General features: G+C 40.1%; 2 protein-coding genes and 1 long non-coding RNA gene across 6 annotated transcripts; 2 read left to right on the forward strand and 1 right to left on the reverse strand.

Annotated features, from left to right (window-relative positions):
- Positions 1 to 620: 620 nt before the first annotated feature.
- On the forward strand, positions 621 to 13,276 carry LOC116616152. 3 transcript variants are annotated; one of them, XM_032378076.2, is made up of 6 exons: positions 621 to 798; positions 7,556 to 8,057; positions 9,594 to 9,834; positions 10,204 to 10,316; positions 10,827 to 10,996; positions 11,697 to 13,276. In XM_032378076.2, exons 2-6 carry the CDS (start codon positions 7,596 to 7,598, stop codon positions 12,559 to 12,561), a joined length of 1,851 nt encoding a protein of 616 aa, XP_032233967.1. In that variant the 5' UTR covers positions 621 to 798; positions 7,556 to 7,595; the 3' UTR covers positions 12,562 to 13,276. The 3 variants fall into 3 exon arrangements, with proteins under 3 accessions (XP_032233967.1, XP_032233966.1, XP_048583282.1); XM_032378075.2 differs by lacking the exon at positions 621 to 798 and adding an exon at positions 1,082 to 1,381; XM_048727325.1 differs by lacking the exon at positions 621 to 798 and adding an exon at positions 2,047 to 2,357.
- LOC125562963 lies at positions 4,642 to 5,994 on the reverse strand. Its single transcript, XR_007308015.1, has 2 exons — positions 5,452 to 5,994; positions 4,642 to 4,696 (listed from the first exon to the last, which is right to left on the reverse strand). It is a non-coding gene; the product is annotated as an uncharacterized LOC125562963 (long non-coding RNA).
- A 1,444-nt stretch (positions 13,277 to 14,720) lies between the features above and the next one.
- Positions 14,721 to 22,282, forward strand: LOC116616132. 2 transcript variants are annotated; one of them, XM_032378033.1, is made up of 5 exons: positions 14,721 to 14,835; positions 15,404 to 15,513; positions 20,182 to 20,455; positions 20,656 to 20,821; positions 22,100 to 22,282. In XM_032378033.1, the coding sequence occupies exons 2-5, from the start codon at positions 15,432 to 15,434 to the stop codon at positions 22,187 to 22,189; spliced, it is 612 nt and encodes a 203-aa protein (XP_032233924.1). In that variant the 5' UTR covers positions 14,721 to 14,835; positions 15,404 to 15,431; the 3' UTR covers positions 22,190 to 22,282. The 2 variants fall into 2 exon arrangements, with proteins under 2 accessions (XP_032233924.1, XP_032233925.1); XM_032378034.2 differs by having other exon boundaries at positions 14,723 to 14,835; positions 15,431 to 15,513.
- Positions 22,283 to 23,323: the final 1,041 nt, after the last annotated feature.

Consider the following 23,323-nt stretch of genomic DNA (forward strand, 5'->3'; position numbering starts at 1 on the left):
ACGCGAGAAAGCATCGATCAGAAGGGAATGTTATCTGTTCCTACAGCCGTCGAAATTTCGCGGGAATCGTGCGTTACAAGAACACGTTCACGGTCTTGTCTCACGATTTCCAAAACATAAATCGATGGAGCACAAAGTCAAAAACCACCAGTATTCCAATTTTTTCTTTGTATTTCAGTTTTTTCTTGTTAATTCAAGGTGTGATCATGTTTTTCTTTTTCGGATCCCCTGTATTTTTCTATTGCCGCTTCCGACAAAGCTTCTTTTGCTCCATCCCATGCAAATATTTATTTCACGTAGAGAGAACAACGATTCATTACATCTCTCTTTCCTTGGTGAAACCACAGGCCGACCAGGATTAGAATCGTGATCCTTCAGGAAAATTAAATATAATTTGAAGTTGTGTCTTGACTGTTTTCTCAATAAAGCTAGTTGCATTACTATAATATTAGCCTCGTGTGTTGTTCTTAAGGGGAATTGTGGCGCTGAAACGGGTTTAGTCCCTCGAGAGAAAAGTTCCCCCACCAAGAGAAGAGAGACTCTCTGGTCCGCCTGTGGTGAAACAATTCCGTGTTTCTTCTTTCAGGCGTCATTTTATTGTTTTCTTTTCATTAATTAGAATTCGTATGCAAATTATAGAATGACTAACACCTCCTTTTGTCTACTAAGTTTATAATTGCTAACCTACGAAGCTAGACAATCTAGACATCTGTTCGGATGTCCCGAGAGAGAAACATTCATCACCAGTACGCAAATGGGGACGTAGTATCTTGAGCCGTTGAAAATCTTTGTTTGAAGGTAAGTTGTTGTCACTAAATCATTCGAGTAAACTTTTATTAGTGTTATATTTACCTGTATCACTCTACAGAGTATTGGACTAAGAACTTGAAGAATGCCTTTATAGAATATTTGAATTATTTACTATGGTAATTTTATTTTTAATACTAAGGGTTTAAAAACCCTTAGTATTGGCCCTGCTATTTCTTAAGACAAAGCGACTTATTTTCAACTCAGATTTTTAACAATAGGAGGTCGCGTTGTTCAAAAGACTTCTTGTTTTGTTTCAAAATATTTTCGTTGTAGATCAACTAAGTTAATAATATCGAAGTCGTTATTGGCTCAGCTACATTACTATTTCGCTACTGTCAAAGTAAGAACAGTAATTACCAGAAGATTCTGCCAAAAGCCACGAAGACGTTGCTCGGTGAATCTAGGAATTGTTGAAGTGAATTTCGCTTAGCTGTCAATCTATTTTGGGACTTTATGCATGATTAATTTCTTCGAGGGACGGCGTGTTTTGGGAACTCTAGCTTGAAGCGCATTATAACTCGCTTAAATTTCGAGACGCGGACTTTAGAGGAGATGAATTTGAATCTACAAGGTAATGTTGTTGATAAGTTTTGATTTCAGAAGCTTTATATATCTTATGTATCGTTTAGCAGTCTTCGCTGATAAGCTTTCAACTTGTTTTGCGCGACTATCGAGTCAGCATGATATCATTTTAAACGTGGTTGATGATTTTGAAGTTGTTGGAGAAACAACTCTTAATGGCACTTTAAATTAACCGAAATAGTCTTCTTTCTATCGACCAGTTATGATTTTTTATATTACCGAGGCGTGAGAGTTGTCGCGTGCACAAAATAATGGTTTTTATACATAATTACGAAACGTATTTGCAACATTCAACTGTTGTCAAGCAGAGGTGGGGGTATTGAATAGTAATTATAGATTTAGGCACTGCCTAATGGCGGAGCCAGGATTTGATACCTTTTTGTATTGAAAATCTATGTTTGAAGGTAAGTTGTTGTCACTAAATCATTCGAGTAAACTTTTATTAGTGTTATATTTACATCACTCTACAGAGTATTGGACTAAGAACTTGAAGAATGCCTTTATAGAATATTTGAATTATTTACTATTGTAATTTTATTTAAACCCTTAGTATTGGCCCTGCTATTTCTTAAGACAAAGCGACTTATTTTCAACTCAGCATTTTAACAATAGGAGGTCGTGTTGTTCAAAAGACTTCTTGTTTTGTTTCAAAATATTTTCGTTGTAGATCAACTAAGTTAATAATATCGAAGTCGTTATTGGCTCAGCTACATTACTTTTTCGCTACTGTCAAAGTAAGAACAGTAATTACCAGAAGATTCTGCCAAAAGCCACGAAGACGTTGCTCGGTGAATCTAGGAATTGTTGAAGTGAATTTCGCTTAGCTGTCAATCTATTTTGGGACTTTATGCATGATTAATTTCTTCGAGGGACGGCGTGTTTTGGGAACTCTAGCTTGAAGCGCATTATAACTCGCTTAAATTTCGAGACGCGGACTTTAGAGGAGATGAATTTGAATCTACAAGGTAATGTTGATGATAAGTTTTGATTTCAGAAGCTTTATATATCTTATGTATCGTTTAGCAGTCTTCGCTGATAAGCTTTCAACTTGTTTTGCACGACTATCGAGTCAGCATGATATCATTTTAAACGTGGTTGATGATTTTGAAGTTGTTGGAGAAACAACTCTTAATGGCACTTTAAATTAATCGAAATAGTCTTCTTTCTATCGACCAGTTATGATTTTTATATTACCGAGGCGTGAGAGTTGTCGCGTGCACAAAATAATGGTTTTTATACATAATTACGAAACGTATTTGCAACATTCAACTGTCGTCAAGCAGAGGTGGGGGTATTGAACAGTAATTATAGATTTAGGCACTACCTAATGGCGGAGCCAGCATTTGATACCTTTTTGTGTTGACTGATAGGGGAAATTTAGGGAAGCTAGGTGTCTTTAAAATGTTTTTTTAAAGTAGATTAAAAAAGTATTTTTTTACTGCCATGTCATCATGAATTGTACAGGCCCGTACACCTAGGAGGGGTGCGAATGCACCCCCCCACCCACCCACCCACACGCACACACACAACGGCCAAAGAAACACTTTAGGTTCTCAATAGACGTGCTATTATTTGTAGACAGAACTCACTCTGGTATGTAGCCAGATCCGACATTAAACCTCCCCTGGAAATACTGCAAAGGCGCGGTCAGAATTTTATCAGAGAACTCCCCCCCCCCCCCCCCCCCACCCGGAAATATAAAGGCCATTTTTTTTATTTCTCACCCCCCCAAGAAAAACCCTCGGTATGGGTCTGTTGCATTGGCCACTCCAAATGTATCAAGCAAGCACTCATTTAACAATATTAAATATGCAGTATGAAAGTTAACAAATACTAAACCTTGGTGTGAAAAAGGCTGTCAAAGTTTAGGTGTCTTAGTTGACGAGAATGACTTTCAAGAGTCTAATGGTCAATTCTTATTTTCCCTCTTATTTAACTCCACTATCTATATTTTGTTTTTATCAAAATAGCATTCTAACAAGCTTTGATCTTGTGAAGAATATATAAAGGATGTAACAGTATTCCAAAGAATTAGATGCCATACTGTAGTTTTCACGTACTGCAACTGATTATTCAGAAGAATGTGTTGAAATTAAACTCCACATATATACCTCCTGACATGCATTACATATTTGGTGCACCAACCCTTTGGCCTTTTTTTTTTTAGAAACTTTGGATCCACCTATACAGGCTACTCAAAAATGAATGCAATGGAGGCAAATCCTAAATTAATGAAAGTTTCTAATTTCAAACCAAACCATGTTCATTGATCTATGTTGGAGGCAGAGAGGAATAAATATACAAATAAACAAAAAGTAAATGGGGAGCGGAGAAAGGGAGAAATGTGACTCTATTTGAAATTTTTTTACTCTATTCTAAAACATTTATAACAATAATGCAATAATAACTTGACTGAGCACTTATTATTTTTCCTTTCCCTATTACCTTTAGAATTGATATAAAACTGTTTTCTTTACAAATTTATTATTGAAAAAGCACAAGTTTGTTGTTATCTTTATATAATTTAAGTACTTTGATCTAATATAAACCTCTTCCCTTTATAGAAGTATAGAACTTGTATCAAAGCTACATTCTGACCAGCTTTGCCCTTGCAAAATAACAAATAATGAATGAAACAGCATTCCAAAGATATAATGATATAGTTATACATTTCAGGTGCCATATGGAAGTTTTGTCTATCACATACTGGTAATACTCCATCACCAAGGATATTACAGTCGTGCATTACATATTGGTTCACCCACCCTTTAGCATGGTGGCCTGCTGTTTTATAGAAACCCTGGATCTACACATGCTAATGCTACTCCAAAATTAAATGCAATGGAGAAGAACAAATTTACTTGGGAGGCAAATTCTAAAAAAAATCCTTGATATTACTGAAAGTAGTGCTAAATAAAAATGTCTTATTTCAAACCTAACATATTTTAATTTATTTAGGGTGCAGAGGGGAAACAGCAAATAATATCAATTGCATACAAAAATAGTCAGTAGAGAGAAAAAAGGAAGAAATGGGAGTATATCTTTGAAAAAAAAATTAACAATAATGCAACAACACTCTCCTAACATTTTCCCTTTTCTCATTATCTTTAGGTTGATAGATAAATGTTTTCTTTACAGATTTATCATTGAGAGCAAGTATCTTGCTCTAAAAAACCTATTACACTTATACTGTTGTATAAAAGTAAGAAGTCCCCTACTATATTATCTTAATATTTGCCTATTATTATGCCTTCCAGCCTTTATTATAAATCATGGCCCTCAGGTAGTCCTTGGGTGGTTTTACCTAAATAAAAGTGAAAACAATTAATTATTTTTTTTCTTTTCAAAACAATATTTTCATCATGCCATTTATAACCTTACTAATTTTCCACAACTATTTGAATAAAAAATAAATAAACACATTAGAAAGTATGCAAGATGCAGACAATATAAAAGCAAAAACAATATAGGTAATAAGGGTTGCATTTTTTTTAAGAGAAAATTCTTTTGTAATTGAAGTTAAAGTAGTTATGATAATGTTGAAAAAAATGTTGCTGTATCTTTGAAAAGACTAAATACACAGAATATAAAGACAGGAAAGGTCTTCTTTAGCAATATATGACAGGATGCCATTGTCAGCCTTTATTAAATATCTCAACGAAGTCAATAAAGTATAGAGAGAACGAAGAATATCAAAGGATGTGTTATGCTCAACAAGTTTGATTAGACCACGAATTCTCAAAGCAAACTCTAGAAACAAGCTAAGTGGCATTGATGCAGTAACTAGACTACTACGTATTTCTGTCGTTAAATTCTTACTTACCGTGAGGAATATACGCCTGAATTTATAGAACTTGTAAGTATTTACGTATTTACATCAAAACAAGGATATATGACTTTGATATGGCATCTTGACGTCAAACTAAAGCTGGTACGGTGTTTTAGTCTGAGCGATTGGTTATGGGAAAAAAAAAATGAACAAACGAGCATTATGAAAGCACAACAATAAAAGGAAAATAACTTTCATATTCTCAATACAAATCGTCGTCTAAAACTTACCTTGGCAGTTTTTATTTCGCTTTTTGTTGTGTTTGTGTTATTCGCTTTTGTTGTAAAGTGTGAAGTTGTCGAATTTCTGCTAGCAAGGAACTCGTCGACACGAGCGAATGATTTTTATAGCTGGAAACAGACATCAAGGCCCTTTCTTCTCAGGATCTCTTTACATAAATATAGACGTGAATGAATATACAATGGTAGTGTAGATCCTCCATAGTCCTCTCGTTAGCTGTTGCGACGGGCAGGATTCACGAACACTCGGGTAGATTTTACTATCGACTCGTACTTCAGACAAAACGGTTTCTAAAAGACCATTTGAATCCGCATATTTTCTTATTAAATACTGCCTTTTTTTCTGTGAACATACGAACTTTGAACTAAAAACACATACAAGCGTAAGACCGAGAGGGGCCTGAGAGTTGCGCGGCTGGATTACTGGCTGATTTGTGACACCACAGGGTAACCGCGCGATGACCACAAAATCAAGTCGCATAGCTTACCATATTTCTATACCTATGGAGCTCCGCGCGCGGCCTGCGGCCGCGCTGGCTCCGCTATAATCACGAAACATTCAACTGTTGTCAAGCAGAGGTGGGGGGGGGGGGGGTATTGAATAGTAATTCCGCGTATTTTTTAGTTATATCCATCAAAAAGCTGTATAAATAATATGCTTTGTTATTTATTTATGTAACTTCAAAACTTTCTTCCCTATATTTTCTTTGCTAGGTTTTTATTGCCACAGGAATCCCGCGATCGGCACTCAATTTTGACTGAGCGTTTTCTCAGACATTTGTTTTTGTCGGTGTGCCTTAAAATCTAAAATAAATAATTCTGGCTAGGCAATAGTATTTGCTTATGAGCTAAAGGATAAATTTTGAGTACTTTAAATTCGGGTTTTTTTGCGCCTTGTTGACTATATCCCCTATATATTTTCCGGGCCTTCTCGTTCGAAATTTATTTCTTTATCATTTATTTATTTTTTTTTTGCCTCGCGAGGCCAGAACAGAAACTCACAGTGTTCGGACGTCGATCGAACGAAATTAGGACCTACGAGCAACCGAGGCAGAAGTCTCTCTTGCTTTCACTGTGAGTTTTTGACCTCGCGAGGTAGTGCAAAGTGTACGCCTGAAATTTTTTGACCTCGCGAGGTAGTGCAAAGTGTACGCGTGAAAGTTTTTGACATCTCGAGGCAGAGCCAAGTGCACGCGTGAAAGTTTTTGACCTCGCGAGGTAGTGCAAAGTGTACGCGTGAAAGTTTTTTACCTCGCGAGGTAGTGCAAAGTGTACGCGTGAAAGTTTTTGACCTCGCGAGGTAGTGCAAAGTGTACGCGTGAATGTTTTTGACCTCGCGAGGTAGTGCAAAGTGTACGCGTGAAAGTTTTTGCCCTCGCGAGGTAGTGCAAAGTGTACGCGTGAAAGTTTTTTTACCTCTCGAGGCAGTGCAAAGTGTACGCGTGAAAGTTTTTGACCTCGCGAGGCAGTGCAAAGTGTACGCGTGAAATCTTCACCACAGTGTGCGCCAGGCGTCAGTCACTCTTATTTTGATCGATATCAATTTTTTTGCGGTTAATTCACTAATTGGAACCCCATCTACAATCATAATCATATCAAAGCATTTTTTAATTAACTACGCTGGAAAGGTTACTTCAGCGCGACAGCCATGCTAGACAATCTAGTGCTTTCTTTCTACGGTCGTTAGTTCAAACCCAGACTCGTACCAAGTCGTTATATGCAGTTGCACCAACATCCACAGGAATCCTGAAGCGAAGACGGAAAAGCCCCGCGCGACGTCTGGGTACTACCCTGGGTACCAGAGCCTCCAAACTGCCCTCGTCCAGTTACGCTCAGCCTGCAAAAATGTCGCGACAAGCCTCGTCACGGCATTGCTGAGCGTCACTGGACGAGAGAAGTCTTGAGGCTCTGGTACCCAGGGTATCTGGGTACGAGACCGCGTGAAAACATTTGTGAGCACACTTGGAAGAGGAGGGCTCTGAAAGAAGTATTTTAGAAGGAAATGGAGCATTTCTGCAAACCACACAAAATGTATTCATACATCATACAAATAAAGTATCTTTTTGATTGATTTATTTCATTCCTTTTTTTACAGCGTTATCATTGACTCCAAGATTTCCACCAAGCATTCCAACATGCTTAGAGGGCGTAAAGGGAAACTAGTCATCAATACCCCACCCTCTCCTATAGAGTTGAAACACAGCCGCAAACCAGACGAGGATTTAAAACACAGTCTAAAACCAGTTGAACCTGCCAAACCGGTTATGTCACTAAAAGCAGACGACACCCTGCGACCCATTTTGGTTCTCTTGCTTCTAATTGGCTACGTGGATAAACGGTTTCGCTTTCAAGGGATTTTCGGGGGAATTGTATGGATACTTAGCTTGACTATCCGTTGCGCATTCGACTTCCTATCGGCGAAGAAGACGTATGATTACGCCTGGTTAACAATTCAGTTCCTGCTGTTTGCAGGGCTGGCTATTTGCACGTATTCTGTAAAAGGAAAAGCCATGCCTTGGCTTGAGAAAGGACTCCATCAGTTGGAGGGGAGCGGAGAGTATTTGAAGACTTGTGCACGGCTGAGAAAAGTATTTCGGGTGAGTTGAATACCTGTGTTCTAACCTAAAGTACGCGGAACATTCGCCGGGGGTAGATTAGGATACATCATAGGGGGGTCCTATCCCCAGGGAAAGGGGGGAGGGTTATCAATATATAAAACATATGGCCGGAGATAAATTTGTAGATCTTAGCTCTAATATATTTCTTTTCACTGGCAGTATTGCCCAGTGAAGCGCATTAATATAGGAGGTTGACCTATTTATGATATTCAAGAAGAGACGCGTCCAGCCTGTTATCAGGCCGAGATAGTAACAGAAAAAATATCGACTAATTTATAGATACATTACTAGCACATGATGTCTTCCCAGGAATCCTCTTCGTTGTCCTCTTATGTAAACTTATGAAAACAAACCGTAAACAACACTCTATACTGATTCATGAATGCAACCATAACTAGCACAACTTGTTATATGCGTTCCCCAGGAATTCTCTTTTTCGTTATCGTATTTTCACTCCCTCAACACTCCCTTTTTGCGTGCTCTGGCGCTTGGCCAAGTGTGTTAGCGCGTCGGCCTCTCACCGCTGTGGCCAAGGTTCGAATCCTGGCTCAAACTGGGGATTTTTCCGGGTTCCTGCCTTGGTTCGGATTTGTGTCACAAGTGAGTTGAAGTTATTCTCCCGTGTTTCCAGTCTTATCGGATAAGGACACTAAACCGGAGGTCCCGTCTCTTCAAGCTGCACTACATTAACCTGAACCGAAGGGACGTAAAAGAACCACTGGGGACGCAATAAACCCTCTGGCAGTGACCACCCCCAGTGACAGTGCTTACTAACCGAGGGCCATATGTTAGAAAACTGTATATTCGGTTAAATATGCTACCCTCGATAAACAAAAAGTACAAAGATTGCTCTTGCGTTCCGGAGACAATCGGGAAATTACATGCGTTGCGCTGCGCTTGCCTATGTTCCAGGAATCCCCGTCGATGTCAGTGTTATTTATCTCCTCATCAGCATACTCCGACCTCTATTAATCCATTAATACAATCATAAATAGCGCAGCTGAGAACAAGTCTTCTAGGGAATACCCCATTCTGTTCTAATGATCGTCACCAAGACACTCCGACGGCTATTGATACCATAACTAAAGCTCAACTGATCTCATGTGTTTCAAGGAATTCCCCTCGTTGGGTCATCGTATTCGCCGCCAACACACTTCGACCCATGTTGATTCATAAATACATCCATATCTTTAGTTCAACTGATTGTGTTCCAGGGAATCCCCCTCGTCGGGTCATCGTATTCGCCACCAACACATTTCGACCCATGTTGATTCATAAATACATCCATATCTATAGTACAACTGACTGTGTTACAGGGAATCCCCCTCGTCGGGTCATCGTATTCACCACCAACACATTTCGACCCATGTTGATTCATAAATACATCCATATCTATAGTTCAACTGACTGTGTTACAGGGAATCCCCCGTCGTCATAAGATCGCCACCAACACACTTAGAACCCTATTGATCCATGAATGCATCCATAACTAACAACTGATTACATGTGTTCCAGGGAATCCCCCTCGTTGTCATCGCATTCTCCCTTTTCGCTACCGGTCTGGAGTTCTTTTGCTATTGGTACGACAATGCTTTCAGCGTGTCTTTCGAGCAGAAGGTGCCAGCGGCGGTCGAGATATTTCTTAAAGCAGTCTGGTTCGTAACCAACGTGCACGTGTTATACGCCTTTGCCTCGTTCTGGTGCATTGCCATGTGCAACATGTACATAACAGGATACTCAATGATCGACTACCACGGTACGTGAAAATGAGGGCTGGTAGCAGGCCTCAAAATATTGAGGGGGGGGGGGTACATAGAAAATATACACAGCAACACCCTTACTGGCCATTTTCTTATAATTTCGGAAATTTATTCCTGTAATAACAGGGGCGGCGGACGGGAAGGGGCAAGTAGGGGGGAGGCAAGCGTTTTTAGGGAATTTTTTTACATATGGTCTACATGTACCTAAATATGTAGCAAGGGTTACATGTATTATTCGTTGTTTGTTAAAAGACGATAGTCTTAGTTTGTATTCCTTTTTAGCGGTATTCTATGTTAAACCGAGGCCCCCCCTCCCCCCCTTGGAAACCACAATGATCTTCCCCTTGTATGCAACTGTTTCACAGACACCATGTCGACTCATCTAAAGAATAAAGAGACACCAATAACTTTTCGCCAAGCGGTACACTCATTCGCGGAGAGGGGGACTTTCCTCAAGAAATCTGCGTCAGCTTGTAGGGTGGGTAGAAAATATTCACAAACTTCAGCAAGTTCCCATGCACCGATATGTATTTGACGCCACTGGTAGTGAAATATACCATTTTCACGCTTAAACGCTTTGAAATGTTTCATGTTTTTTTTCAGAAATAACCCCCGATTCTCGGGAAAGTCATATTATTAGTAAAATGTCAAAATTTTATAAGACTAGCTGAAAAAATCGACTGAGATATGACTTTTTGAGAGTTGTTTTCGTCTTTCGTTTTTTACAACGAAAGGTAAAGGAAACAATGCAAGATGAAACCTGGCCGGGCACTACAGATTTCCAAATAAAAAATACTCAGTTTTTAATTTTTATAACTGTTTTGCATGCAATTATTTCAAAACTTTCCAATTAGATTCTACAGTAGTCTCAATTTTGTGATTATCTTTTTTTACGTTTTTATGAAATTATAGCTTGATAAAGATGTATTGTCAGCAGTATCTTGGTATAACTGTATGGTCTAATCTAATCTATTCCATCTAAACGCAGGTTTCATTGGCGTTTTTGGTGATTTACAGCGTCGCGTCCCTAGCGGTGAACGCGTTTTACTATCTGTACAAGGAGCGCAAAGCTGGCTACGTGTTCTTCGCACTCGTGCCTACTATCTGCTCTGTCTACCCACTATGCCTTGCGGCCTGGGTCACCAAGCAATACAAATGGTAAGAATTTGTTTTCTAACCACCCATCACCTCACTTCATCTAGTCTCACCTCGCCTCACCTTAAACAACCTCACCTCACCCAACCTCACCTACCCTTACCTCACCTCACCTCACTTTACCTCACCTCACTTTAACTCACCTCACTTTACCTCACCTTACCTTACCTCACCTCATCCACTTTACCTCAACCAACCTCCCCTCACCTCACCTCACCTTACCCTCACCTCACCTCACCTCACCTCACCCTTCACCTCACCCTTCACCTCACCTAACCTAACCTAACCTTACCCTCACCTTACCTCACCACACTTCACTCCACCCCACCTCACCTTACCCTCACCTTACCTCATCTCACCTCACCTCACCTACCCTCACCTCACTTTACCCTCACCTACCCTCACCTCACCTACCCTCACCTGACATCACATCACATCACATCACCTTACCGACCTCACCTCTCCTCACATCACACCACATCACATCACATCAAATCACCTCACCTTACCTTACCTTATCTCACCTCACCACGCATCACCTCTCACTGCACATCACCTCACAGCACATCACCTCACCTCACCGCACATCACCTCACTGCACCTCACCTAACCTCACCTTACCTCACACCACATCACCTTACCTCACCTTACCGAAATCACCTCACAGCACCACCACATCACCTAATCTACTCAACTCCTGCAGGTATTTGGCTGTGGTGGTGAAAGCCTGGGCCGAGAGACCCGAAAGTACAGACGAGGACGAGGAAAGTGAGCCTGAACATCACAAGAAGAAGGATAAGGACAAGAAATTCGGGCGAAAATTCACCAAACGCATAAAAAGCGCGCGAAAACCTCAAGAGAAAAAGACAGAAGACAAAACATTTCGTCGTCGCAGTCTAATGCCATTACGTCCAATCCAGTCTAATCATCTTTCCAATGGTTCCTATTCCGATACGGAAAGTCATGTAGAGGAAATTCCCATCAGGGGAAAGTTGAAACCACTTGGGGAAAAGCTATTTCCACCGCCTAGAAACGTTCACTTCTCATCCGTCAGTGGTAGCGAAGATGACGACGATTTCACGAGTCGTAAAGCGCGAAGCGAGGGCTACAAAAGCGACGCAAGCTCTAACCCTTCCCGAGTAAACTCGAGTTCTTCTTTGCAAAGCCCGAACTCTCGATCACAAAAAGATACGGGAAAGCTGTTTCCACAGGCCTCCCAAGAATCAGTGCGATCAGCATCTGCTAGTGATCAAGAAGGTGTAACGGACGATGATAAAGAAAAAGGAGAAAAACCAAAGGTGGACCGTAAACGGGTGATGGAATTGATCCTCAGAGGCACTGCCAAAGCTGTAGGCCGACTGCAGCACAGGGCGAAGCTGCCTAAGTTTAACTTCGAGAAATACATCTCTTACCTTCAAAATGTCATCCCGACCGTAGGGTTTGACATCCTCGGGATTAACGTCACGTGGAACATGGTCTCCACGCTGTTGTTTCTAGAAGTTTCCTTACTAGCACTTTTTGTGCAAGAGTCCATATTTGGGAATCAAACTGCCCAAGTGCAGTTATAGCAGGATTTATTTGGTTAAAAATAGGATACCTGTGTTCTAAGTATTGAAAGTTATTTGGTAAAGTTCGTGTCAATCAAATTCTACGTTTCTCAAATCCTCATTGTAATTGGTTTACTTAAGAAAGCTTAAGGTGACCACGGTAGCGCACGTCATCTCAGATTACATGTTTCTCTTATCCATATTGGCTTACTTCACAAAACTGTCAAGGTGGCCACGGTAGCGCACGTCGCAATGTAATGGTAGCGATAGGCTCTCAGTAAGAAAAGGATCATATTGTTTTTGTCAAGCCCAACAATTAAGTTTGGATTATTCCTACGAGGTTTATAAAGCCTTTTAGATAGGTATGGATTAATTCATATTTTTATTTCTTTATTCATCCCTTTGATTTTCTAACAATCCATTTACCATGTTTTCACGCAAATCAGGGCTTTAGCAGGCTTCGAAATATTAAGGGGGTACAAAAACATAAAGAAAATATTGGGGAGGGGGGTACAGTCAAGACTCACGCCGCTACTGGTCCCACTCTTTCTCGGCCCTGCAAATGGTTCGCTATCTTAGCTTCTAATGAAGGTATAAGTGTATAGATTCATCATTAATAAAATAAAAAATTATTATGATTCTATCCTAACAGTTCAGTGAAGAAAATGTAGTTTTTTTTAGTTTGAACCGAATGTATAATGATATTTTCTTTTGTAATAAATCTTTAGTATAATAATACTCGTTTATTAGTCCTCTCGTAGCCTTAAAAGCTAAATTACAGGATTCCAATATCAAATATAATAAATAGTGATTAATTGATACAATATAATAAATATAAAGGTAGTATGGGCAGTCAGATAGCCAAGGCCAGCGCATGTTTGTTTGTGACAAAGTTGCCAAATCTATTGGTCGCAAAAGGTTCGATGTGATTGCCAGTGCGCGTTCTTAACTGGTAGCTATGGGTAGTAGCCTCAATGCGGTCTTGCACAAGCCGGTACACTGGGTTTTGTGGCGTCAAACAAGAGATAAACCTGCAGCAGGCATCAGTCCGACGATCTTCAAGGGTGGCTAGGTTTGCCCTAGTTAGAGCTTCCTTGTAATCCAACACAAGCTTGCACTTGTAATTCAACGGCCCCTCTTGCCTCACACCCAGGCACAGGAATCCCAAGTCGAATAACAGAGTCTAGGATGGATTGTTTCTTACAGTCAAATAGCGTCTGCACCAATCCCAGCATCCTTTTCGATTCCGTATTTGAGTCGCTCCTTTTATCTTTCTGCGAGTCGTTTGCAATATATGGTCTATCCTGTGGTGCGGAATGATGCTTCTAGCTTATTAAAAAAGAACATAAAAGGTATTATTTGTAGACAAACATTTATGCGGCCCCTTTGTGGTTCGACTTATAGCAAATCATCACTGGAATTTTAACTAAATTTACCCAGCTGTACAAACGTGCGTTGAACTGAAAAAGTTCTAATTTAAACAAACTGGGATGGGTAAAACACTTTGATATTGGTTGATTTTTTTCTTTACAGAAAATACTATCTAGTTTTTATCTGCCCCATATTAGGTATCTTGTAATAAGGGCCTTTTTAACTTGATAAAGGGACGTTCAAACAGAGGGTACACAGCCAAGAAATGTAGTAGTCCATTTTGCCCCCTTTCCTCCCCCCCCCCGGCACGCCCCTAGGCCCGGCGGCCCGGTAAAGTGAAAAAGGCCGCATACGGTCGTCCGTTCTTATGCAGCGTTATCATGGTCATATATAATATAATAAAATATTTGTTACCATAAGGTGGGTGTCGTAAATACCAAAATAATTATTTGTTTAGAAAAGTAATAATGGCCGTATTTTATATCTAAAATCGAATAAGCGGCATAATTGTTAATAATATTGTGCGGATCCACCAACGGTACCGCTAATTTGTTTTATTATTATTAACGACTACGCCGCATATACAAAATAATCGTCGTCGCTTAAGCTTTCGATTTAGATATCAAACAAACGTGATATTTTATCTACAGTTATACCCCCTTCTTCCCTTCTGAGATTTTGCTACAAAATGTATTTGAGAAAGATATTCATTCAAAAGTTTTCATTAGTTTTTAAAAGGAGGTTTTAAATTGTTTATATATGATTTTTCCATTTGATTGCTCGCCTTTTATTAAGTAAAGCCGGCCAAGCTGTTTAAATGTTGACTCCAGGTATCGTATTGGCTTGATTATCAGCAGCAGGTTTAACTCAGTCTGCAGTTGTACCGTACTGTCTAGCTATCACAGACTACGACACAACGTTAAGGTGAGAAAAACGAATTACAAACGCACATAGCAATCTGAGGCGGTAATCTATACACTTCTGAGCATATATAGTAAGATAGATCTGGTATAAAAATCAGACGGTCTGTGTCTCCATTGAAAATCGAAATTAGTTATTAACCCTTTTTTCTGTTCTACTTGTAAAAGGTCGAATGCGTAGGTACAATATAGCCTCTTTTCTAAGAAAGGTCGAATTATCGGATAGAAAAGGATATGTATGACGCAAATCTAAGGGGAATTGATTTGGGCTGGAGTTACCGAGGGTTTGGGTTACCAAGAGTCAACTATCAATCATTTTCCCTTTATCTAAAAAAGTTGAGTTTGATAATCCTTTTGGGGGAAGGGGGCTTCAGCGAGGGGCATTTTTAGACCTGACTTCCGAGCTGGTCAGTAGGCCATTCAAGCTATAGGCTTGCGCGCGCATTACCGTAGAAACCTTACTCAACTACCAGAATGCAGCGCGCGCTTTTTAAGCTTGCACAAAACGAAGCGCGCGCTGCATGACGGTTTTGGGTTAGGTTTCCATGCTTATAGCTGGAATGGCCTATTAGGCTATTTGTTTTGCTCTCCTCGATCAGAATGCAGTTGAAGGGTGTTACCGTGTTGCTGGTTGTGACGTCACTAGTTGGTACGTCGTACCCACTTTGGTGTACCTCTTCCGGTAAGTAAACTTGTCCCAATTAAGTCGCACCAGACCACCCCCCTCCTCCCTTAGCTATCAACCCTCAACTGAGAGCTGTATCAGTTGTCTTTTCTGTGCAACAAATTTTTTCGAGTGCTTAAGGAACCGCTTTAGTAAAAAATACACTTTATTTGACTAAATTTTCATTATACATTTTTTGTCTTTTTTTGTATGATTTTTTTATCGCCCCCCCCCCCCCCCCCCTCCCCCAAATACTGGCAAATTACAGGAAACGGGAATATGCTCACTATCTAATCCTCAGGAGAATAGATAAACAAATCTATTGTCATAGCGTTTATCAAGAGAGTATGCTCTCTTGCGTTTATAGGTTTCAAAGGTCCACGTTTTTACAACGACACTCGTAAATCGCGCGCTCTGATTGGTCAAGGGCCCATGTGTTATAAGAGGACACGCGCACGCTTAGCGTCACATTCGTGCTACCAAAACTAGATTGAAACGCAAGAAAACTATTTAATTCTTGTACAAAACAAATAGATCTCCTGGTTGTTTTGCGTCTGTCATTTACAAGTCATGAGCAAGTCACGTAACTCGACTATGCGTCTCGCTGCATACCTTTTTTTGTTCATATGACACGTCGTTACATCTGTGACGGAAGCCAGAAAGCGGTATAAGGTCTTGGTAAAGGTAAATTTGACACCGCTGTTTGTTTTTGTAGTTTTTGCAAAACCTGTATCAATAGTTCTTAAACTTTTTTCATAAATAGTGCAGTACATTACCATTTTTGGTAACATCGATTTCCTATACTTATTATGCAATGGCCGCGCGGAGTTTGAAACTTGAATTTGTTTTGTTAGCGAGACGTCGCATCGCAAAAAGTGACCAAAACAGCAAAATATCCTGCTCTATACCAAGTTTGATATTTGATTGATGAGTTCCTGTGTTCGAAAGTAAAATATCGTTTGGGAAATATTTTCAAATTGAGCGCTTTTATTGGAGACTGACGTAAAATCGAACTCTTTTCGTAATGTTTACGTTTAGAAAATGGTGAATATGAACGTAATGGACCAAATCCTACGACTTAGAACCTTGACATGATGTCTCTGGGGGTTCGCTTCCTCTCATTCTTCGCCAAAATGTCTTGCCCTGCGACCACCATAATAACATGGGGGGGGGCACTCTAACTGTAAACATGACTGTTGGTTCCGACAGATAAAAACATTTTATGCCCCCAAAAGAATGGTACCGCACCACCCCTAATAATATACTCGCATCTGAATTCTGTACCCAAAATTCCACCAAGAATAGATAGCCCCTCCCTTCCCCCAAAAAAAGGAACCCAAACCTGAGTTCTACTCCTAAAACATACAATAGCTTGAAACTTGCCAGCCCCGTAAAAAATACTATAGATGAAGTTCTAGAAGGAAAATTTGCTTATCAAATTTAATTTATTAATTCCCTTTTATAAAAAAAAACTCTATCCTCCTCATCTCCAAGGCCCTAGTCATCAAATCCGGTACAATTTTACTTCCTTGTCCTCACACCCTGTGTCAGCACACCACATGTGACATGCCCTTAGCCATCACAACCTCTCTCCCCTTACTCCCATGCATTTCTCAACCTATGCTTCTTCCCATTTGTCTGCACACGCCATAAAATAGCCCTTATTGAGTAAGCGCATTACATAGCCATTCAAAGCAGTGCCCCCTTTAAAATCTAATGCTAGAGGGGCATAATATGTTAAAATAAGATAAGAACTTTTTGATAAATTAGTCCCCCCCTCTGCTCATCCAAAAAAATACCCAAACCAGAGTTATATACATAAAACATACCAAGCATAGAAACTTACCTACCAAACAAATACCCAAACCTAAATTCTATAGCCCAAGCATACAAAATATTGCTACAACTCTTAGATTTTATTATCAAATCAAGTCAATTTTATTCCATTTTTATAAAAAAAGACAACAAACAAACTCTGTACAATAGGCACTGAGAAAAAAATGGGCCTGAAGTATCACCAAATATAAATATTTATTTTCCATACAGTATGAAACTATGACTGCACCCCCATACTCCTAGAATCTTTAAGGCCTAGTAATCAAACCTGGTACAAGAGGGGTAAAAATAAGGGCATAATATGCTAAAATAAGCATTTGCGATAAGGACTTTTTGAAAAATTAGCCCCCCCCCCAAAAAAAAAACCCTAAACTCGAGTTCTATACATAAAATATACCAAGCATAGAAACTTACCTCCCAAACAAATACACAAACCTAATTCTATACCCCAAACATATAAATTCTTACTTTTACTATAGTTTTAAAAGGGAGCTTCAACACTCAGACTTGCCTATCAAATCAAATTAATTTAATTCCCTTTTTAAATAAAAAGACTTTTTGCACATATAATAGAGACTGATGAGAAAAAAGGGCCTGAAGTACCACTAAATATGAATAGATATTTTCCATATGATATCTGCTCTAGTGAAGCTTGTAGCCTCTGGTACCCAGGGTATGACTACAGCCCCATTTTCCTATAATCTTCAAGGCCTAGTAATCAAACCTGGTACAAGTCTACTTTGTCTTCACAACCTGTGTCAGCACACCCCATGTGACATACCCTTTAGTCACCACCCCTTTACCATTACCGTGCTTTTTCCTCACCCATGTTTACATTCTATGCCTTTTTTCCATTTGTCTGCACACACAATGAAATACCCCTCAATGGCTCTACCTTGGTGTTAGAACCTGTGTATTGTGCACGACTTGTGTTACAAAGCTTCCTTTGTTTGGTAAAAAGAATCATGATGAAAACAGAGCTGAATACAATGAAGTTCTTTGGGGATGTTCTTACACCGAGGTATACATACACCCCTCCTTGAATAAGCACATTACATAGCCCCTCAAACAATAGTGCCCCCTCTAGAATCCGTTAATAAAAAGCCATAATGTGAGCATTTGTGGTAAGGACTTTTCTCACAACGAGTAATACCAAACTAATACAGCAATGTATAATGACTGCCATCCCTGAGATTTACAGATCATAGCAAATCTATTTATTCCAGGATCAAATATAAACATTTAAATATAATACTTTCATGCAGTGTCTTTTAATTGCATACAATAAACAGTGACTCGAGGCCATTCTGTATAAGATTCATTCTAGTTTCAATATCCCAGCTGAAATTTCTTCTTGGAGTGTCTTCATTCCGAGTGTGAAAGCAAGATAAATCCAGGGAAATTTTGTGCATTTGTATGACTTGATGAAACGTACAACTAGATAATTGGTGATCAATGTTATACCCTGCTAGCAGTGGCTTACCCTTCCGCGTTCATTACAGTACGATTCGGTGAAGTCGTAAAAATAACCCTGCAAATGAGGTCTGTTGCCGACGGGAAACAACACAAATAGGATATCTGACGCACTGAGTCAGTGAAACCCCTGCTTAAACAGATAAGAAGAAATCACTTTTAGCAGAAAGTTAAAAAGCGGTCGACGGAACCGCCATTTTGTTTTCCTACTCTGAGTTTAGGCGTGTCCGCGTGAGACTGGGCATAGGAATACTAATCTCTGATTGGTTAATCAGATTGTTTATCAAATATAACAAAAAATGGTAATGTTCCGCACTGATAAATCGCATTCTAAGACGGCTAAAATGGGCCTTTGCTGTTCCCTTGACCTGTTGACCGTGAATTGACGCCAAATGTTTGACTTTTCTAGCGTATTTTTTTAAGGCGAGAACTCGAGCTTGTCGGGCGTAACCTCGCGACGGGTTTTTAGATATCGCCTTTAAATTTTCGGGATCTGATAGCTAATTATGCCATGTCATAAAGTGTGAGAGGAATCTTCGATTTTCGACTGAAGATCGCTTTTATAGCACTTTTCGAGTCCAAATTTCGCCAGAAATGAGAGTTCCAACTTTGATTCGTGATATTTTGTTGACAGTGTCAAATAATAAAAAGTTCTCACACACTTTGGTAGATCATCTATCTGTCATTGAGATACAATTACGTGCAAGTGCATGCGCAATAACGCGAAGGTGCATTACGCTCTAGAGTAAACTCCGTACTTTTGAGTTTGAGGCCTCAAACTTAAACACGGAATTAGCCATTGCAAAAATAGAACTTGCAGGAGATAATTCAATTTTTTATCTTTTATTTGATATTTGGTTTGTACATGTAGTGAAAATTGCGGCGCGACAATATTTTTTTCCGCGGACACGTCGTTTACTACCGAGACCTTAAGGGTGTTGGGACATTTCTTTGAGGGCCGCTGCCAGGAAAAATTCCAGACGCTTCCAGATAAATCCGCCAACCATAAGAGAAATGGAATGAATTTAGGCATGACATCATTGTTTATGAACATCTAAATATTGATGACGTCGTCAGGTATTTTACAGTATTTGCTATTTTATTACGTTTTTCTCGCCAGTTTCGGACGTTTGTTTTCGAAGCTAAAAATGTCGCGCGCGCGTAAATTGCCATTCGATTCGCCATTCGATTTTCCCGCCTAAAAGTGTGAAGTTCCCGGATGATCGCGCGCGCGGCTAACAACCAAATCGCCAAGTAACGAGAAATGTCCCAACACCAACGCAGAGTATTGAACATCGTAGTAGTAATGCCAGTCTTTCTATATCATCTAGGTATCCTCTTACGAGAGAGTTGACAACCTTTTTCTTCGACCTACAGATAAAGGCGATGATGTTTTACAGCTTGTGGGTTTTCGTATTTTTGACGCCACAAAGAACGACGATGCTGATCCGCTGAAATCCCTCCCCCTCAGCGGTCACAGTGGCATCTATGTGAAGCTAGATGTGGACGTGAAAGACAGGCTTCCGTCGGACGCGACTTTCAGTCTGTCAATAACTTTCCCTGAAGCCTGGGTGCGCGTGCCTTTTTCTTTCGAACCCCTACATCTCCCTATCAGCTGTCAGTCACTCGTCCCGAATCCCGTCCCGTCATGGTAAGCGACAGCAAAAATTCCGATCGGGATTCCTGTGGTCGAGATGAGAGAGGGGTTGAGGGGAGGTAGTAAAGTAACGACCTAGTGCTAGGCTTTTCCATTGGGTTTCCTGTGGTTGCTGACATCACACGGACCAACCAACAATAACTCTGCGTCATGTCTCCTTTCTAGTAAACAGACGTTTTGCATTATTTTTTCAGTTACTACAGTAATCGTGATTGTTCCGAGATGGAGGAGTTTCTGGCAGGCAGCTCTTTCGATTGTCCTCTCGCCCCAGGACAGTACCGTAATCTTTTCGGCAGGGATCACATTTTCCCTGTTCCAAACCTCTGGCCAGAGATCCCAGCTCTTGCGCGTCCTTTTGTGGTGAGAGAGTTTAAAGAAGGCCAATTACGCCGCCATTTTATGCTCCCGCTAAATCGCGAGTCACACAAATTATCCATCTAACCTTAATCATCAGTTCTATTTTACTACCTTGACTTGATTATTTTGTGAATAGGCTTTGACGAGAGAGACCAACTTTGTGATTTCCACGCCCTTTTTCTTTTGGATGTTGGCTTATTTTGCTAAACGGATCCAACCCTCCCCGTTCGCTCTTATTTCACATTTATTTTCTTTCAACTGGTGACCTTGAGTTTTATGGGAATTCTGTGTGTGTTCGTGTCGACCTGTGCTTTGTGTAGCGCCCTGAACTCTTTTGACGTCTTTTCGAAAAAAATTGATGTACTTAAGAAATAGATCTCATTTTTGCGTGAGTCTGTCCTCTAGTGCTTGGTGCACACTAGCAACAGGGAAGTGTGGGAAAATAACCGAAATGCTCAATGTTAACAGTGCATTATTGCTAGAATTATTTGTATTCATTTTAGTGGAATGTCGCTTGGAGTGGGAGAACTTTGTTTTCTTATTTAATAGATGTTCACATGACGTCATAGCAAGTCATATACAAAAAGTAAGCAACGAGACGCAATCGAGTTGCGTGACTGTTATTTATGACACGCTGTGACGTCATCTGTGCATCTATTAGAGGACAGACCCACAAAAAAGGAGATCCTTTGTTTTATACAATAATTAAAATGTTTTCTTACTTAACATCTAGTTTCGGTGAGCGCGCGCATGCGCGTCAAGCGTGCATGTGTCTTCTAATAACGCATGGACCCTTGACCAATCAGAGCGTGCGATCTACGGAGTGTCGTTGTATAAAGTTTTTTTCTATTTCAAGAAACGTTGTCAGTGCAAAAGGCAAATGGCGATTGGCTAATAAATGGTAGTTCCACAACCGAAGTATACCATCCGTATCCTTATATTTCAACCGAATAATACAGGAGAACATTGGATCAATCATACAATAATCAATTAAATATTAAAGAATATTGATATATGCTCTGGCATCGTATTGGAACTGGCAATCGCCAATTGCCTTTTGTACTGACATCAGTTAACTAAGTATAAATACAATGGCTTGTTAGTTGTCATAGAATGTACTTTGAAATAGCTGTTTTTATTTACACAATAATATGTAATTCAGCCAGCCAAGTCCGCACACATCCGCATATCTAATAATACAATTATCATCAGTCAATAATATCATCTCCATTGCACGAACAGAACCCTGAATTTCTTTCCGTTATCTTCTTATTTTCTCAGCAAAAAGCCGGGGGTACCGCGAAACTGGTCATCTCATCAGGCGGTAGGAATATAGCTTGCGTTGAGGCAAGTGTCGAGTTCCATGTCTAGAATAAGGAAAGCTGCCTATATAGCATATCAGTGCGAACATGAAGTGTTATAACTCGTGATTCAGAGAGTAATAAAACTAGTTGAAAACTCAAACGTTGACATATTCCTTGATCATTATTGTATAAGCAATAAGAAAATATTGGGGGCACAGCCACACCCCTACTGGTCATTTCCTAAAATAATATTGGGTGTGGGGGGGGCACATACCCCTGTACTCCACCCTGCTACGGCACTGAAATGGGGGGGGGGGGAGGGTGAGACACGAATAAAACACTTGCCCTTTCTGTTTATACAAATCGGCCGACATTCTCAAACCCACCATTACATGTGGCTCACTCTGCTTTTTCGTATAAGACTATCTCAGGGGCCGTATAAAGGATTTTGTATGGGGAGAGGGGGAGGTGGGTTCGAAATCCTACCCTACACTTAAGTGGACCTTTTTAAATTGAGTATGTTTTTGTATTGGGAAATGTTAGTTTAAAGGGGCACTCGCAGGCCTTGTTCTAAGAAAGTTGAAAAGTGTGTAACAAAAACAACGTATAATTTCCCTGATTACATCGCCTATAGCTGGTCGTTAAGTAAACCTGGATAGTTGTGTTAAATTTTACGCATGATTTTGACTGCTTTTGAGATTGCTGAAATAACACTTAACACACTCTTCGCCGTGCAACTGTCCCTTTAAGTTCGATTATCAAACGTTGGATACTTATTGGTCACGCGTCGTTAGTTATGCAGACAGCGGTAGATCTTTCGAGAATCATTACCGTCCCCGCCCTTGACAAGACGCAATAGACGCGGTAATATATCAGCATCAATTAAATAAGTAATTTACACCGCGTATTTAAATAAGCACCGTCCATCCTTTGATAAACACCGTAGCTAGAAACTGAATAAAGTTAATGAATAACTCGACCCCCTTTTGGAAGGAAAAGAAGGACCGCCGAGGGTCGACTTACTTATTTACCGGCGGTTAACGCGTAAGGACAGAGCTCGCCAGAGGAGCGACGTGCTTTATTTACACTCACAAGATATTAGACATCATTCTGGCGTCAAATAATCGTGTAGCCCGTGATTCAAGCAATTACGGTAATCGATGAAGGAGTCTGTGGGAGTCAGAAACTAGTCTTGTAACAA

Source organism: Nematostella vectensis, chromosome 5 (assembly GCF_932526225.1).
Source record: "Nematostella vectensis chromosome 5, jaNemVect1.1, whole genome shotgun sequence".
Classification (NCBI taxonomy): domain Eukaryota; kingdom Metazoa; phylum Cnidaria; class Anthozoa; order Actiniaria; family Edwardsiidae; genus Nematostella; species Nematostella vectensis.